The 19451-nt window shown below is 40.6% G+C and overlaps 2 protein-coding genes across 3 annotated transcripts; one reads left to right on the top strand and one right to left on the bottom strand.

The window, feature by feature from the left end:
- The first annotated feature begins 154 nt into the window (after positions 1-154).
- Positions 155-16020, top strand: LOC130665842 (transformation/transcription domain-associated protein). Of its 2 annotated transcripts, XM_057466452.1 has the most exons (4): positions 155-718; positions 788-854; positions 1708-13606; positions 15671-16020. In XM_057466452.1, exons 3-4 carry the CDS (start codon positions 1834-1836, stop codon positions 16018-16020), a joined length of 12123 nt encoding a protein of 4040 aa, XP_057322435.1. In that variant the 5' UTR covers positions 155-718; positions 788-854; positions 1708-1833. The 2 variants fall into 2 exon arrangements, with proteins under 2 accessions (XP_057322435.1, XP_057322436.1); XM_057466453.1 differs by having other exon boundaries at positions 155-854.
- Positions 16021-16138: 118 nt separating this feature from the next.
- LOC130665843 (delta-1-pyrroline-5-carboxylate dehydrogenase, mitochondrial) lies at positions 16139-19305 on the bottom strand. Its single transcript, XM_057466454.1, has 3 exons — positions 18901-19305; positions 18496-18724; positions 16139-17672 (listed from the first exon to the last, which is right to left on the bottom strand). Exons 1-3 carry the CDS (start codon positions 18939-18941, stop codon positions 16233-16235), a joined length of 1710 nt encoding a protein of 569 aa, XP_057322437.1. The 5' UTR covers positions 18942-19305; the 3' UTR covers positions 16139-16232.
- Between the last annotated feature and the right edge of the window lie 146 nt (positions 19306-19451).

Below are 19451 nucleotides of genomic sequence, written 5' to 3'. Positions count from 1 at the left end.
TCATTAATTTATCTGTCGTATCGGAATTTTTTCTTTGCTTGTAATTTAAATTCTGGGTAAATTATTGAGTTGATAGAAAATTTATGAGGAAATTATTTGTAGGAAATTGAATTTTCTATTAAAAAGATGATTGTTAATTTTTTTGTAAACTTATTAGTTGAGTCAGAATTTGAATTAAAGAAAAAAAAATTAACTGTCAAATTGTTTTGATGTTTTTCACAATTGAAAATTTAAATTCCCAACTATGAAAGTTACAAAGAAATTTATCAGAACTTTTTTGATATAAAATCAAATTCTCTGCGAATTTCCATGAAAATTCAATAGTTCAATCAGAATTTTAATTTGAAATTTCGAAAATTTTAGAGTAAATTCAGGATTTAAAACAAGAAATTTATTTGAATTTGCCGCCAAAATTTAAGTGTCAAAAAACACCCGAGTGTCCTCTACTGTCACTTTAATGAACGATTTTGATAGAAATTTGGAAAAATAAAGTCTTAAGTCATATTAATTTATAAGCAGTACGATTTTGTTTGTAAATAAATATAAAAATATAGTAAATTATATGATGTTTATAATTAAACACTTATTAATGTACAATTAATGACATATTTAATAATACATAATTGATTATAAATATAATTTAAATATTATGATGTAATGAAAATATGAATTCATGTCAGCGGCAAGTTTCTGGGTTCTAACCTCGCAGAATAGAGCGGTAAATTTATTTAGTTTAGTAAACCTTTACTAATTACTTATTATTAATTGTAATTATTATTTATTTCAGTGTATAATTACTTAGTTAATAAATTATTTGTAAATGTGACCAATAAAACCAATCAAATTTTTTAAATGTAAGTATAAATTTTCAAAATATTATTATTATTGAAGTTAATTGGAGTTCTGTAAATAATTTAATCAAAATAATTGACAATGACGTTTATTTTTTAAAAATTTGAAAATTTCTTTGTTGTTTTTTGGAGCGAAAGATTTAAATTTTAGAAATTTACTTTAGTTGATTTAAAATTTAAATATCTCGTAAGCTTTTGAATTTACGGCAAAATTTATGAGAACCTTTTTGGTAGAGAATTTAATTTTCGACTAAAATGTTAGAGATCATTTTTTTGTATCTTTGACAGTTCAATCAGAATTTGAATTTTACAGACAGAAAACAAAATTTTTAATGAATTGGAGAAAAATTTTATCTTTTAATTTAAATTGCGCGTAATTTGATCCTTACGTCATAATTTATTGAAAGTTTTGTTAGATAATTAAATTTTCCATAAAATTATTCAAATAAATTTTTTTTGTATCCATAATTTTGTTTAAAAAATTTAAAAAATCAGACAAATTGATGCCATTAATTTTGGGTTCCATGACAACTGATCCCCGACAATTGATCCCACAGACTAGATCGAACTGACAATTGATTTTCAAAACCTTCATCCTCATCTTCCAACCCAATGTTGATGGGATCAATTTGTAGGGATCAATTGACAGCTCACCTTAATTTTGAAATTTTTAAATGAAAATTGTGCTCAAATTATGACAGATACGAGAAAAATATAAGAATTAAATTTTGTAGAGAATTAAATTCTCTTAAAAAAAGTATTCAATGACTTTTCACGTAAACTCAATAGTTTGAGCACGATCTTGATGTCAAGTACTCCGATCATTACCAACTTTATGTAACTTCTTTTCAAATAGGCATGCACCAGATTAGGAACAATCATTGCTTATAAATAAAGTCATTTGAAAAGGATCTTCAACAAAAGACCGCCCACTATCAATTAAAGTAATCAGTGAAGACAAAAATTAAAAATAGAATCAAAAATGGCGCCACCACAGCCACCGCCTCCGCCACCGGACCCGGTGACCCAGATGAACACATACAGGTCGTACGTGACCATGTTAGCAGATCCCAACTCAAAGGATGAGTTGAAATTGAAAGCAGCGCAAGAGCTATCAGAGAATTTCGAAGTCATCATGTGTTCGTCTCAGTACCCAGCGTTCCTGGACCACATGATGAAGATATTTATAAAAATTCTACAGGACGGCGAGCCGCATTTCATTTCTGAGTACAATATCCAGCAAGTGCGCAAGCTGATACTCGAAATGATCCATCGCCTGCCCACCAACGAGCACTTGCGCCCTTACGTGAAGCCAATCCTGAGCCTGATGCTCAAGTTACTGGAGACCGAGAACGAGGAAAATATTCTCGTGTGCTTAAGAATTATCATCGAACTCCACAAGCAGTATCGCCCGACATTCAACCCCGAGATCCAGCACTTTCTCCAGTTTGTAAAGTCAATTTACAGCGAGCTGCCTAAAAATTTGAACAAAATATTCGAGCCCAGGCCTCCAATCCGCGTTAAAGATCTGTCTGAACTAAACATCGAAGTCCTGCTACGCGAAACTTTTACAATCACGCCGATACAAAGTGAAAAGAAGGCCAGCGATGGCAATCTTATAACATACAATCTAATTCCCAGAGCAGTATTGTCACTAAAAGTATTGCAAGAGCTTCCAATAATTGTCGTACTGATGTACCAGATCTACAAACAGAACGTCCATCAAGACGTAGCTGACTTCATACCTCTGATAATGACAACGATTACACTGCAGCCGAGTCTCCAGCACCGCAACGCCCCGGGGTTCAACAAAGAAGTCTTCGTTGACTTCATGGGAGCGCAGATAAAAACGATAAGTTTCCTCGCCTACATAATCAGGATTTATCAGGACGTTGTTTCGTCACACAGCACCATGATGGTCAAAGGGATGCTGGGACTGCTGACCCTCTGTCCCATAGAAGTGACGCACCTGAGACGTGAGTTACTGATAGCAGCGCGTCATATACTAGCTACAGATTTGCGAATTAAATTCGTGCCTTACATGGAACGTCTGTTTGATGAGCAAGTCCTGCTAGGCAACGGCTGGACCACTTACGAGTCTCTCCGCCCGCTGGCTTATTCGACTCTCGCGGACTTGGTCCATCATGTCCGTCAACTTCTCCAGCTACCGGACCTCGCGCGCGCGGTTCATCTGTTCAGCAAAAATGTCCACGACCAAAGTTTGCCCACGACAATACAGACGATGTCCTGTAAATTATTATTGAATTTGGTCGAGTGCATTCGCACGCGCAGTGACAGTGATAACAGTAATCAAGGCCGCGAGCTGTTGATGCGAATGCTGGAGGTGTTTGTTCTGAAATTTAAAACCATAACTAAATTACAGCTGCCGATTTTGTTGAACAAAGCGAATAACGCAAAAGCCATAGCTGCGGCAGCTGGATCTGCAACTGGAACTGCAGCTGCAACTGGAACTGGAATTGGAGCGACGATTGATATTAAAACAGAAGACAGCAAACCTCCGATTTTACAAGAGACTGATGACAAAGAAGCCAACAAATCAAAATTTTTAACTCCGCAAAATCAATCATCGTCGCTTGTTAACTGCAACGTTTCTGATTACCGCAGTTTGATCAAGACACTGGTTTGTGGTGTCAAGACAATAACGTGGGGCTGCGCTAATTGCAAGTCAACGAACAGTACAGGGGATGTAATTCAGTCGAAACAGTTTCATCCGCGCGAAACGCTGGTGTTCATTCGTCTCGTCAAGTGGGCGCTCCAAGCGCTGGATATTTACACCATTGGGCCGTTAATGGCGAACCCGACGTTATCAACTCAACAGCATCATTATCACATGAGAGCTGGACAAGCGCAGCCCCCACCTCCGCAGACAGTGAGGACCAAAGAAGAGAAAGAAGTGTTGGAACATTTTAGCGGCGTGTTTTCAATGATGAATCCTCAGACATTCCAAGAAATATTTTCTACGACAATTGACTACATGGTAGAGAGAATATTTCGCAATGGAGCCTTGCAAATTGTTGGAAATTCTTTCCTGGCCAATCCCACTACCTCGCCGATCTTTGCTACCGTATTGGTCGAGTACCTGCTGGAGCGGATGGACGACATGGGGTCAAATGTTGAGCGCAGTAATTTGTACTTACGTTTATTTAAATTAGTTTTTGGCAGCGTGTCATTATTTCCCGCCGAAAATGAGCACATGCTGCGCCCGCATTTGCATCAAATCGTAACGCGTTCAATGGAATTGGCGATGTCTGCTAAAGAGCCATACAATTATTTCTTGCTACTGCGCGCGTTGTTTCGTTCTATCGGTGGCGGCTCCCATGATCTTTTGTACCAAGAATTTTTACCTCTGCTTCCAAATTTACTCGAGGGACTCAATCGTCTGCAGTCAGGTCTGCACAAGCAGCACATGAAAGATCTATTTGTCGAATTGTGTCTCACTGTGCCAGTGCGTCTGAGTTCTTTGTTGCCTTACTTGCCGATGCTGATGGATCCCCTGGTCTCCGCGCTCAATGGCAGTCACAATTTAGTCAGTCAAGGTCTGCGCACCCTAGAACTGTGCGTGGATAACTTGCAGCCCGATTTTCTTTACGAACACATTCAGCCAGTACGCGCTGATTTGATGCAAGCGCTCTGGCGCACTCTGCGTAACCCAAATGACCAGGTCGCACATGTCGCGTTCCGTGTATTGGGTAAATTCGGTGGCGGTAATCGCAAAATGATGATCGAACCGCAGCGTCTTGATTACAACGATCGCGACAATGGTCTTAATGGCAACGAATCACCAGCAGTCGTCATTTACTTCCCCGATTCTGCAACAACTCCCGTTAAGTTGCCAATTGAAATGATCATTGAGACAGCATTCACTGCATTAAAGTCAAATACCACTGACTCTTTTTACCGAAAGCAGTGCTGGCAAGTCATCAATTGCTACTTAGCAAGCGTACTGCAATTAAACACTGAAATAAATCCAGACAGTACCGACGTTGCTGATGAAACCACCCGTCAAACTCTTCACAAACTGTTCACATCAATCAGCTTCAAGGAAAATAATTTGCCGTCACTTCAACAGCAGCAGCAGTCGCAGTCACAGGAACTCAATTACAAATACGACAACGTCGTCGCCAGGAATGTGCTGCAGACAGCACTGACGGGTTTGTTCGTAGCCGCGGCTATAAAAGAACTCAAGCAATCTGTCATAGCAACCATGGTTTCATTGGTAAGACACTACACCATCATCGCGATAGCCCAGCAAGCTGGTCCCTACTGTTTAGCGCCCGGCGATAGATTGATAAACGGCAGTTCCGGTTACACGAATCGGTGCCAAGATCCGCTGGTGCTGATGGACGCGCTGGCGACGATAATGGGCCATGAGGAAAAGGAATTATGCAAACCGGGACAGCTCGCGCTGATTCTGATCTTGGAGACCGCGACCCAGATACTCGGTAGCAAAGAACGCGCGTGTCAGCTGCCGATGATGGAGTATCTGGCTGAAAAAATGTGCGCGCTTTGTTACGAACGCGCTTGGTACGCAAAATTAGGCGGCTGCATTGCTATTAAATTTCTGTTTGAACGCATGGCAACCAAGTGGGTCCTCCAGCACCTGTTTCAATTTTTAAAAGCGCTCATGTACGTAATGATGGACTTGACTGGCAAAGTTTCCAACGGTGCCATTGATATGGCCAAAGAAAATTTGGAGCAAATGCTGCGTGTTTACGTTCATCCTGACATAATTAATTCAGCGCCAGAGCTACTGGAGGTTCAGAACAAAAGTATTTACGACGTGACACATGAGTTAGTGCGTCAAGTGACGTCTCCTCATACTCTGGTACGTGAGCAGGCGATGTCTTCCCTCAGATTACTTGCGGAAATACAAAACAAAAGTGTCACCCAGGTCATGGAACCGCACAAAGACGTTCTCGCTGACATGATTCCGCCTAAGAAACATTTGCTGCGTCATCAGCCTGCTAATGCGCAGATCGGTTTGATGGACGGCAATACATTCTGCACAACTCTGACTCCTCGTTTGTTTACAATCGACCTCCAGATTCATGAACACAAGGTATTTTTCCAAGAACTTCTTGGACTCTGTGATAATGAAGACGCGTTTTTACACAAACTGCCGTGTTATAAGTCAGTAAGTAACTTGATACCGCTGCGCAAATCAGCTCTGCGTGCGCTGGCAGCCTGTCACTATATCGTAGGCCTTCGTGACAAAATATTTTCTACACTGTACCGAACATTCGAGCGTCCGAATCCTGAGCTACAGCAAGCGACGTTCGAGTGCATGCAGAAATTCATCGGAGGCTTTCAAATAGACATGGAAACTGTTCACACGACAATGCGCCCCATGTTACTGACACTCGGAGATCACCGTAACTTGAGTCTTAATTGCGTCAAACGCTTGTCATACCTGACCCAGTTGTTCCCCAGTACCTTCAGTATCACCCTCTGCGAGCAGCTACTTCTCCACTTGAAGAAACTACTAGAGAATTTGATCCAAACGAGCCAAGTAAATCAGCAGCACAAAACAACCGCGAGTAACATCAAATTCGATGACGATTGCAAGGAAAAAATATCACTTATCATCGGAATTTTCCACCTGATACCAGCAGCGACACCCAAATTCATTGACGTGCTCTGTAGACTGGTTCTGCAGACGGAAAAGTCACTGCTGATTGAAGCTTCCAGTCCATTTAGGCGCCCGCTGATGAAATTCCTGCTGCGGTACCCTACGGAAACGCTCACCCTCTTCCTGCATGACAACAACATCAAGGAGCAGCAGTGGAGCCGGTATCTAGAATACTTGATCAAGCAGCCGACTGACGGGAAACCATTTAGAGACGTTTTGTTTACGAATACGAACTGTACTGGGAGATTGATCACGATGTTACTGGCAGCTACTGTGTCAAACTCTTCGCTGTCAACTCCACTGACGACCTCGTCGACCAGCGGGAACTTGACTACTTCAGACAAATACGAACTCCAACACCAGGCGATAAGAATTATCTCCGTGCTTATCAAATTTGACGAGCAATGGCTGTCGACTCAGGGACAAATTGTTGCGGCTTTGAAGCAGCTCTGGTACCAGGACGGGTATCTAGAGCTGCACAAACGCGTCGAAAATGTCGACTTCAGTCGCTGGAAAGAGCCAAAGCTTGTTGTTAAAATACTGCTTCATTATTTCAGTCACCATCCAACGGACATCGATCTTCTGTTTCAACTTCTACGCGCGACTTGCGACCGTTTTATACCAGACTTTCAATTCCTGAGAGATTTTCTTGAAAATACCGTAGCGCGGGAGTATCAAGTCGAGTGGAAACGCAGCGCATTTTTCCGGTTCGTCGAGCATTCTTGTCCTCAAGAATCAACATCAACGTCGGCGACTGTTCCTGCTTCAGCCCCGACACTGTCAGAAGAATTGAGAGCCAAAATACTTCAGCTGATAATAATTCCAGCATTTGCTGTTAGTTTTGAACGGGGCGAAGGTGTAAAGCTGGTTGGCGGTGCTCCGATGCCTTATCAAGACAACCCGGAGAACGTCGTCAGTGTATTTATTTCCCGGGTGATTGATCCAGATAATCCGTTTGCTTCGGCAGATTGCCTGCGCATTTCATTGCTGCAGTTCTCGTGTCTGCTGGTCGAGCAGGCGTCCCAACATATTCACGACGTCACCAATAAACGTCAGGGCAATAAATTACGTCGGTTGATGACTTTCGCGTGGCCTTGTTTGCTCGGCAAGAATTGCGTCGACCCGGCAACTCGATATCACGGGCATCTATTGCTCTCCCACATAATCGCTAAGTTTGCGATTCACAAACGCATTGTACTGCAAGTGTTCCATAGTCTTTTGAAAGCCCATGCAGTCGAGGCGCGAAATGTCGTACGACAGGCGCTGGAAATTTTAACACCAGCGATGCCAGTCCGGATGGAAGACGGCAACACCATGCTGACCCACTGGACCAAGAAGATAATTGTCGAAGAAGGTCATTCTATGCAGCAACTGATTCACATTCTCCAGCTGGTGGTTCGTCACTACAAAGTTTACTATCCTGTAAGACATCACCTGGTCCAGCATATGGTCAATTCAATCCAGCGTTTGGGTTTCAGTCCCAACGCGACTCTAGACAACAGACGACTTGCAGTTGAGTTGGCTGAAGTTATCATCAAATGGGAACTGCACCGCATCAAAGATGAAGCAGCCGGCCAGTTGATGGACACGAGCGATCCTAATTTAACATTGAATGAACTAATGGCCAATCCGGTTAATAGATTTCCTGGTGAGCCGAGTGCGACAAAACCAATCGAACGCGGGCACGCGGACTCTATTTTGAATTTCTTGCTGCGTCTCGCCTGTCAAGTAAACGACGGGACCACGAGCGTAGCAACAGCCGCAGGAGCTGCTAATGCCGCTGGAGCCGGTACTTCGACAGCTACACCAGCCGCCACTGCTGCTGCCATTCAATCCTCAAGTAATCCAGGAGAGTTGTTGTCACGCCGCTGTGTTAATTTACTTAAAATGGCACTGAAACCTGATGTCTGGCCCAGTTCGACCCAGCAACAGCAGCAACCGCCGCCTGATTTAAAACTAAATTGGCTGGACAAAGTATTCGCGAGCATCGACAGCGCCCAGCCCAATTACGGCAACATTTGTACGGCTTTAGAGTTGCTGACATTTTTGCTGGGAGTAATGAAGCGGGAACAGATCTTAGCGAACTTCAAATTACTCCAGCGAGGTCTCAGCGCTTGTTTGACCTCCAACAATACCAAAGTAATCCGTCTAATGCACGCGCTCATGTCCAGATTGATGTCAATATTTCCCACAGAGTCGATCGTTCCTTCAGGAGTAGCAGCACCAGCCTCAAAATACGACGAGCTGAATACTCTCTACACAGCAGTTGCCAATTTTATCACCGAAGGGTTGACAGCTTATGAAAAAAATACCGGTCTGCTGTCCAACACCACGGGCGCTGCAGCTGGAAACGCTTCGACGTCATTATTCGGTACTCTGATGATACTGAAGGCTGCTTGTATCAATAATTCGAGTTACATTGACCGATTCATTGCCCAATTTGGACGCGTACTTCATCGCATGACCAAAGACCATCTGCAATTAAGCGGCACCGTGACAGCAGACGCGGCCACTTCAAACACAATCACTGATTCAAATCCAGTAAACAGCGAACTGCTGATCCTTAGTTTGGATTTGGTGAAAAATCGCGTTGCGGTGATGAGTCCCGACATGCGGAAGTCATTTATTTCATCAATATTGATAATATTGATCGAAAAAACCCATGATATCAAAATAATGAAAGCGATAACGCGAATGCTGGAGGAATGGATGAAGAACAAAAACCCAATTGCTGTCAATCAGGCGCCCAGTTTAAAAGAAAAGTCGATGCTGTTGGTTAAGATGATGCAGTGCGTTGAGAAAAAGTTCCCAGATGACCAGGAACTCAATGGACAATTTTTGGAGCTCGTCAATTATGTTTACCGCGACGAAATATTGAGGACAACTGACTTGACTTCAAAACTAGAGCCGGCTTTTCTGAGCGGATTGCGCTGCACGCAACCGAGTATTCGCGCTAAATTTTTTGAAGTCTTCGACAGCTCGATGCGACGTAGGCTGTACGACAGACTACTCTACATTATCTGCAGCCAGAGTTGGGACGCAATGGGACCTCACTACTGGATCAAACAGTGCATTGAACTTGTGATCGTGACCGCCAGCGCGTCAACGCCAATGAAACTCGCGAATCAAGACAATTTACTACCGTCACTTAGCACAAATACAAACACATCGAAGCCCTCGTCTTCCTTATTGTCCACTGACGAAGCAGACTTATTTTTCACGAGGATAAAGAAAGAACCGGGTCTGGATGACGATATCGTTGATGACTTCGCCGGTAATCTGGACTCCCTGGTGTCTATTGTGAAGGACGACCTACTGGACATGGACCTGGGGACAATCAGCGCGGATATAAGTATGGAAGTAGACAAGAAACCTGTGGTGGAGACGACGGAGACAATAAACCAGTTGATAAACAAACAAGATGAGTTTTTACAAACCGCTAGAAAAGTTAAGACTGAACAGTTTTTACTGGCGGCTGCTCAGCTCTGTCACATGGACACCAATCTAGCCGAGAGAGTGTGGCTGGATATATTCCCTAGACTCTGGTCTATTTTGGACGAGACCCAGCACTCGGCGCTGACTGCAGAAATAGTTCCGTTTGTTTGCTCGGGTGCGCATGTCATTCAAAAAGACTGTCATCCATCAGCAATAGCGACTTTTGTCGAAGCGATTTCGCACTGCGATCCCCCAGTTCCGATTCGTCCGCCGCTAATTAAATATCTTGGGCGTTCTCACAATTTGTGGCACCGCATGACACTCACGCTAGAAAAAATGGCTTTTGAAAACGGGGATCTTAGCAGTACGAATGACACTTCCAGTGTCAATGCAAATTTGAATTCCACCGTCAATGCCAACAGCTCAAGTTTATTTAGCGATAAGCGTGAATTGATACCGAGTCAATCCGCGTTTGATTGCTATGATTTTGAACCAGCTGATGCTGTTACAGCAGCGAACAATCCTCATGCCCAGATACTCGACTCTCTGGCTGACATGTACGCGCTGCTGTGCGAGGAAGACATGTGGTGCGGACTATGGCAAAAGCATGCGCACTACAAGGAAACAATCCAGGCGACTTCACTAGAACAGCAGGGATTTTTCGAACAAGCGCAGGTGGCTTACGATTCAGCGATGACCAAATTCAAACAAGATTACATTGGGAATCCCGCGCCGTTTAAAATACAGCGGGAAACTCTGCTGTGGGAACAGCACTGGATTCGCTGCGCGAAAGAATTGAACCAGTGGGATTTGTTGCTGGACTATGGCAGTAAAAAGACTGAAAAAAATCCATTCCTTATATTAGAAAGCTCCTGGCGAATTCCAAATTGGACGATGATGAAAGAAGCATTGGCGCAAGTGGAACACAATTGTCCTAAAGAAATGGCCTGGCGGGTAAATCTCTACCGTGGATTCCTAGCGATTTGTCACAATGAAGACCAACATCTGAATACAGTAGAACGTTACGTCGAACTGGCATCGAGTTTGTGTATGCGAGAGTGGCGACGTCTGCCGGCTATTGTCAGTCACATTCATTTGCCGCTGCTGCAAGCTGCTCAACAAATAATGGAGCTCCAGGAAGCGATGCAGATTCATCAGGGTCTGCTGCACGGACGATCAACGGCTTCGTCTCTGCATGACATGAAAGCCATCGTCAAGACTTGGCGCAACCGACTGCCAGTTATCGCTGACGACTTGAGCCATTGGTCAGATATATTCACCTGGAGGCAGCATCACTACACATTTATATCCAGCCACTACGATTCGCAACAGCAGCAGCAACAAGACCCAGCCAATGCCCAGTCTACGACTGCCGCAACCCCTACCACCACCACAAATAATCACTCAATGCTGGGTGTCCATGCGTCTGCGCAAGCGATAATTCATTTTGGTAAAATAGCGCGCAAGCACAACCTCACTGGCGTTTGTCTGGATTCTTTGTCGCGGATTTACACGATACCAAGTGTACCAATCGTGGATTGCTTCCAAAAAATCCGTCAGCAAGTAAAATGTTACCTGCAGATGGCCGCAGTGAGCGGAAACAATGAACTCCAAGAAGGCTTAGAAGTTATTGAGTCAACAAATCTTAAATACTTTACCAAAGAAATGACCGCTGAGTTCTACGCACTCAAGGGAATGCTGCTGTCCCAAATCGGGCGGTCGGACGACGCCAACAAAGCGTTCTCTGCTGCTGTACAGCTACACGATACTCTCGTAAAAGCCTGGGCACTATGGGGCGACTACCTCGAGCAGATATTCACCAGAGACTCGCGCCAACAGATCGCCATCGGCGTATCAGCGATAACCTGCTTCCTGCACGCCTGCCGTCACCAAAACGAATCAAAGTCCCGGAAGTATTTGGCTAAAGTCCTCTGGCTGCTGACGTACGATGACGACAAGAACTCGCTGATGGAAGCCGTTGACAAATACGCCGTTGGAGTGCCGCCTATTCAATGGCTGCCTTGGATACCGCAACTGCTGATGTGTTTGATAAGACACGAGGGCAACGTCATACTGAATTTGCTGTCCCAAGTTGGACGGATGTTCCCTCAAGCTGTTTACTTTTCCATCAGAACTCTCTACTTGACTCTGAAGATCGAGCAGCGCGAGCGGTACAAAAGTGCCGAGTTGCAGCAGCAACAATCTAGTTCCTCTGCTAATATTAATCCAAGTCAAGCAACACCAGCTTCCGCCGCTGAAACTGGACCAATAAAAGCGACTGCCCCGATGTGGCGGTGCTCAAAAATAATGCACATGCAGCGGGACATACATCCGACAATTTTGTCAAGCCTAGAAGGAATCGTCGATCAAATGGTTTGGCTCAGAGAAACTTGGTACGAAGAAGTTCTGCGGCAATTGCGTCAGGGTTTGGCCAAATGCCACGCGATTGCTTACGAAAACCGGGGGGCTGTTTCTGAAGCGACCATTACTCCGCATACGCTAAATTTTGTCAAGAAATTGGTATCGACGTTTGGTATCGGGATTGAAAATATTTCTTCGACATCTTCGCAGACGACACCTCAAACTTTTGGATCCGCAGCCTCTGAATCTCTGGCCAGACGAGCCCAGGCTACGGTACAGGACCCAGTTTTCCAACGTATGAAGGAACAGTTTTCATCAGACTTCGATTTTACTGTACCAGGTGCCAAACTACTGCACAATTTGATAAACAAACTCAAGAAATGGATAAAAATACTCGAAAGCAAGACGCGACAGCTACCAAAGTCATTTCTTATTGAAGAAAAGTGCAGGTTTTTGAGTAACTTTAGTTTGAAAACCGCCGAAGTTGAGCTGCCAGGTGAATTTTTGTTGCCGAAACCTTCGCACTATTACGTGAGGATCGCGAGATTTATGCCGAGAGTCGAAGTCGTGCAGAGACACAACACCGCCGCGAGAAGACTGAGGATTCGCGGACACAACGGACGGCTTTATCCGTATCTGGTTGTCAATGACGCGGGTCTAGGTGACGCAAGACGCGAGGAACGTGTTCTCCAACTGCTCAGAATGTTGAATTACTATTTAGCTAAACAGAAAGAAACGTCAAGACGATTCCTGCACTTCACTGTGCCGCGTGTCGTTGCAGTTTCACCGCAAATGCGTTTAGTTGAAGACAACCCGGCCTCGACATCTCTGCTGGACATTTACAAACTCGGCTGTGCTAAAATGAGTGGAACTGGAGCTGCAAATACCAGCGGGGGAATGGAACACGATGCGCCAATAGCGCGTTACTATGAAAAGTTGGCGGTAATGCAGGCAAAAGGAACACAAGCGAGTCACCAAATGCTCAGAGATATTCTCAAACACATTCAGTCAACGATGGTACCCAGAACGATGATGAAGTCTTGGGCTGTCAAGACTTTCCCTGTAGCGACTGACTACTGGACCTTCAGAAAAATGTTTACTTTGCAATTAGCGCTTGCCTGCTTCGCCGAGTACGTCCTGCATCTGACGAGATTGAACCCTGATATGATGTACATACATCAGGACTCGGGTCTTGTTAATATCGCGTACTTTAAATTCGACGTTGATGACATGTCTGGTGAATTGGACGCACAGCGACCGGTACCATTCAGACTCACTCCGAATATTTTGGAATTCATCACAACCACCGGTGAGTTAGAATTTGAGCTAAATTTCCTCAACTAATTTTTAAAGTGTAGGGTAGAGGTACCAGTGGCTACTACTCCATTCTTGGACATTTAATCCTTTACTTTAATTAATTTTTCAGCAGAAATTTAGATCGCAGATTAATTTTTTAAATTTCAATTAGAGGTTGAGATTTATTTAGTTATGAAATTCAAAATTCTGGTAAAACTACCGGGTTTACACAAAATTTCATTGAGATCTTTTTTGTAGGGAATTTAATTTCCTACAAAATTTTCCTTACACGTTTTTTCATATTTTCAACAGATGATTCGAATTTTTGATTTTATTGAACAGAAACAAAATTTTCCTTAAAATTTGAATTTTTCAAAATCAATCAATTTTTTTACTGACTCAAATTTCCGTACATTTACTAAAATTTTTCATTATTCTCGCGGTAACTTGAATTTATTTTAACCCTTTAGAGTCAGAGGATCTCGAAACGTCTCCGTGTGAGACTAGTGGGGAGAGCGCGAATCGTAGAGTCCCGTGAGCATGTATGAGTGACATGTGAGAGTAGTAGTGTGTCTGTGAGTACCCTTCCACTCGTTTGAATCTCGCGCTGCATTCATCGACAGCGCCGTAGTTAGTATTGTTGACGTGAGGAAATAGTCTTCGAAAGTAAGGTTAGAAAAATTAAAAAAATTTTATACATTGCTATGTAATTGCAATATTACTTAACTATATTTATAATGAAACCAAATGTTGTTCTTACTTTAAATTTAAGTCCTTTGATATTTATTATTTAATAAATTAAAAATAAAAAATAAAATAATTTTTAATTCCCGCTTAGATGAAATTTTTTCTCTTAAAATACGGCCCTGTCACATTTGCTTCGCGCTCTTTCTAATTCTATCGGGCTTCGCCAGACCGAAGAGTGGGGTTTCAAGGTCAGACTCTAAAGGGTTAAAAAATGTGTAATAAAAAAAATCAGCTTCCAATTAATTCCCGCCATATAAATCACCCAGTGATGGGCATACTTAAGTACATTTGTATTTTAAGTACTAATTAAGTAATAAATACTTTGATATATAATAATTTTTTTTTTTGTAGGGTAAAAATATGCAAGTAATTAGTATTTTGAACAAGTACTAAATACGACATACCGAAGTACTTAGTATTTTATTTATTATCTAATTACAAATACTTTTAATTTTTCCTAGTACTAAATACAATAGTATGTAGTATTTTATTTTTAAACTAAATAAGAATACTTTTGTACTCATAGAACGGTTCAAGTACTAAGTACATTTGTACTGAGATTAAAAGTTGCATTTAAGTACTAGATCATTGGTATTTCTAACAAAAAATAATTAAAAACTCCCAGAGTATTTTTTAGATTGACTATAGAAGTTGAGCCAATAATAAATTAAAACGATTAAACCTTTTAACTCTACAAGAACTTTTTATTTTAAATTTTATGTCAATAGAAAAAAGTTTTTTTTTTTTTAAGAACCCGTAAAGAAATGATGTTATAAAATTTTATATAATCATTTTTGCTCGGGTATATAAAAATGATTGATTAGATTACTGGTTGAAGCTGAAACATAAACTGTACGCGTGCACTTATTTAAACTAAACAGTATAAATTTGACAATAATATATTAATATCATCTAATGAATAAATTTGACTATTAAAATCTTAGGAGTGCAATAGTATATTCAAAAATGATAATTTTAAGTCTCAATCGTCGTATGTAAAGTTCTGGTAGTGATAGAATAAGTATTAAAAATTTTTTTTTAATAGATACTGTGACAATTATAAGTTGTAATTACAATTATGCTTAGTACTTATATCAAATTTAAGTAAAAAGTACTACAACAAGTACAATGTATTTAGTATAGATAAATCGTAAAAAATACTAAGTTACAAACTATTTAGTACTTTGTCTGTTTCTGAGGATAAGTATTTTTTAGACACGTACCAATAATTCATTTGGGTTTCAAGTCAAATTTTACTTAAATACTCAGTATTTATTAAATCCTATTTTGCCCATCCCTGAAATCACCAATAAATTATTTAAAATTACAGGAGTGTCAGGACCATTGACAGCATCAGCAATAGCAATAGCCCGGTGTCTAGTCCACCCCTCCTTCAAAGTCCACACGATTCTCCGCGCGATTTTGCGCGACGAAGTCATCGCGGACCACAACCGCAAGCAAGAGGATGCTGAGAACGCGGCTCAAGCGCCAGCAGACATGAAAGGAGAGCTGCTGATAACCATGGTGACCCGCGCGGTCACCGCGATCATGACAAGACTTAACTCACTCGCGAACTTCGCAGACAACGGGGACGGTAACAAAGTCAGCACCCTAGTCGCCGCGGCGAGCAGCCACGACAATCTCTGTCGCATGGATCCATCCTGGCACCCATGGCTATAATTTTTTTATACAAGTATATCATCATTACTTCTATGTATATAAATTATAATAATAATAGAAATTATTATTATCAATAAGTTTTACGATTAATTATGACAAAAGTATTAATTACAATTCGTTCGTGTAAATTAGATATTTTTTATTGTGTCCAATAAAAATAATAAAAAAATATACTTCATACTTATTAATTAATTAATTAATTATAATTATTATTAATGCATGTATTCGTACTTATAATTATTTAATGTAACGAAAGTTTCTTTAATAGTTTGCGGTGACGACCATCTGTGAACATAAACAGGTCCGCCGGATTTGTCATTCGTTCCTGACTTCCGATGACCACCAAAAGGCTGCTGTCCAACTACGGCCCCAGTTGATTTGTCATTTACATAAAAATTACCCGCCGTGTATTTGAATTGTTCGAGAGCCGCGACAGCCCACTCGCGGTCTTGAGTAAAAATAGAACCGGTGAGCGCATAGGGGGTAGTTTTTTCCACCAGGTTCATCGCGGAATCTAGATCCCGGTCTTGGTAAACGTAAATCGTGAGAACGGGACCAAATATTTCTTCTTGCATCAGTTTGTCCATTGGGTCGGTGGTCACTATGACGGTGGGTCTTACGAAGTAACCGACAGAGTCGTCGTAAGTCCCGCCGGCGATGATCCGGTTGTTGGGTGAAGTCTTGGCGTAATTTATGTACGAAGTGATTCGTTTGAATGCCGCTGCGTCAATTACCGCACTGGAGAAGACGGTGAAGTCGTCGGCTGGTCCGAGTTTTAGTTCTTCGGTGACGGAGACCAAGCGGTCGCGTATTGTCGGCCAGAGGGACTCAGGAACGTACATTCTGCTGCATGCTGAACATTTCTGTCCGCTGTATTCAAAGGCGCTTCTTATTGTCGACAAGACCACGTGTTCTGTGTTGGCTGATGGATGAACGAAGTGGTAATTTTTGCCCCCGCATTCGCCAGAGAGCTTCGGGTAATTGATGTAAGTTTGAATGTTGGCGCCTACTTGGGACCAGAGATGATTGAATGTCGCTGGAGACCCGGTGAAATTGATACCTGACAGATATGGGGACTGAGTTATCGTGTCACCGAAATCTGGACCAGCTGCTGGAATAAAATTAACGACTCCTGCAGGTACGCCGGCTTCGCGGCAAATTTTAAAAATAGTCCACCCAGAAAGTATCGCAGTGTCCGATGGCTTCCAGAGGACTGAGTTCCCCATCAGAGCTGGGGTGTACGCCAAGTTACCGCCTATTGCTGTGAAGTTGAACGGCGATATTGCGGCAATGAAACCGTCGTGTCCGCGATGTCGCATCGAGTTTATTGATTCCTTTGGCGAAATCGGACGGTATTTTAGAGATTCTTGTAAAAAGTAAGCGTTGAATCGGAAAAAATCTACTAGTTCAGCAGCGCTGTCTATCTCTGCCTGTATCGCAGTTTTACTTTGTCCCAAAATTGTTGCTGAATTTAATTCCTGGCGGTATTTCGTTGCCATCAAATCAGCGGCTCGCATCCAGATATCGATTCGTTTATCGAGAGGCACTGCGTCCCATGTTCGTTGACTTTTTACTGAATTATCTATCGCCTTTTTTATTATATCAGTACTTGCGTGATAGTATTTTGCGATTTTTTTACTGTGATCATGAGGCTGTTGATTAAAATAAATTTTATTAATTATTATAATTCAAATTTGGCGCGGATACTTGTTTATTTGTTTAAAAATTTAAATAACGAGACTAATTTTCTACGATTTGAATTTAAAAATTTTTTAATATTTTTTTTTGAGCGCCAAAAGTAGAATCCTGTCAAAAATTTTGATTTTTGATAATTGTGAGTTTATTAAAATCTTTCTATGAAATTTATCACTTGGAAATATAAAGTTATGTAGAGATAAATAAATTTATCTATTGCATTCGAATTACATTTTAAACACGCGGGAAAAAGACATCGTATTTATTTTTTTTGAATAAATTAATATGTAAACTATTCTGTCACTGAATATGACTGAGTATATATATAACTACTGCATATGTATATATATAATTAAGAGAAAATAAGAAAAACTTCGTCCATGTCTTGTATGAGAGCAAAAATTAAACAAATTTAATTTTGGTATCAGTGAAAAAAAATCCTAGATGACTAATAAAAAAAAATTGACCGTGTAGATTTTTTTAAAAAGATCCGATGATTATACAATCATCGAAATCAATAAGTTTGGGAATTAATGATGAGATTTGTCCAATTAAATTTCCGTAATAATAAAAATAAGCAAAAGATTACAGAGTAAATTTTAGAGTAGATTTTAATAAACATTTAAATTCAAATCATATTTTATAAATTTGGCAGTAATACTCAGGTACGAAGTGTCTGTTTGCTCATCATACTTATGAGTAATTGAATTTATCAATAACTCCAAGTAATTTCCTTTAAATTCCCAGGAAAATTAAAAAATCCCATAAATATCAACGTACCATAACTTGATATTTAATATTATCAGTGCGTATTTCTTCATCACCAATAACAATAGGAATGTCTTGACATTCTGTGGATTTATGTTTCAATGTTTCAATTAAATCGTCACGTTCTCTGCTATTTTTTTTATAACTCAATATTGGCTCATTAACCAGCGGGATTTCCTTCAAATTTATATCCTGTACGATTGATAAATTTTTTACGTGACTCAGACATCTCGTCCCGCATCTAAAAAAATTAATTAACTAAATATTAATTAGAAAAAATTAAACTCCTGATTAAAAATCAGTAAAATTCAATTTAACGCAAGTGCGTGGGCGGATACCATACGATTTTATTTTTAAATTCTACTGCGACTGAACTCAAAATTAAAAACTAAAATAATAAATAAATATAAAACTTACTTGTTAACAAAACAATTAAACGTATATTTAATATTAAACATCTTAGATAATTAATAATTTTTCTAGATAATAAATTGAAATAAAAAAACTTCGGCACTGCCGGTAAATTAATTAAATATTTGCATATACGATATATGTAAATCAAACACTTGTATAGTTGTTATATATATTTAAATGTATGGTAAAATTTTTATATGTGAAGGCCATCGCACATTTTAAGACTTTTTTAAACAAAAACTACTGGGTAGATAAACAGAATTCAAAATGAGAAAAAAAAAATTATAACGGTACAACCGGTCCTTAGATTTTCAGTAATCGGAGTCGCTTATAAATGACTTTTTCTTCTATTCAGCCTTAAGACATACTTTTATAATATATTTATGTCAAACACATACTGACATATGTATACATTTATAATATGAGAGACTGAAAGGAGAATTAAGAATAAGAGAAAGATGAAACGTGGCAAGTAATTTAAACTCCAATGGGTTCAATTGTCAAATTAATTTTTTATTGTGTGATATCTACGTCCGTTCATAAATTTATTTGTT

Source organism: Microplitis mediator, chromosome 3 (genome assembly GCF_029852145.1).
Source record: "Microplitis mediator isolate UGA2020A chromosome 3, iyMicMedi2.1, whole genome shotgun sequence".
Taxonomy (NCBI): Eukaryota; Metazoa; Arthropoda; class Insecta; order Hymenoptera; family Braconidae; genus Microplitis; species Microplitis mediator.
Note: the sequence above shows the minus strand (reverse complement) of the source record. Positions and strands in the feature narration are given on the sequence as shown.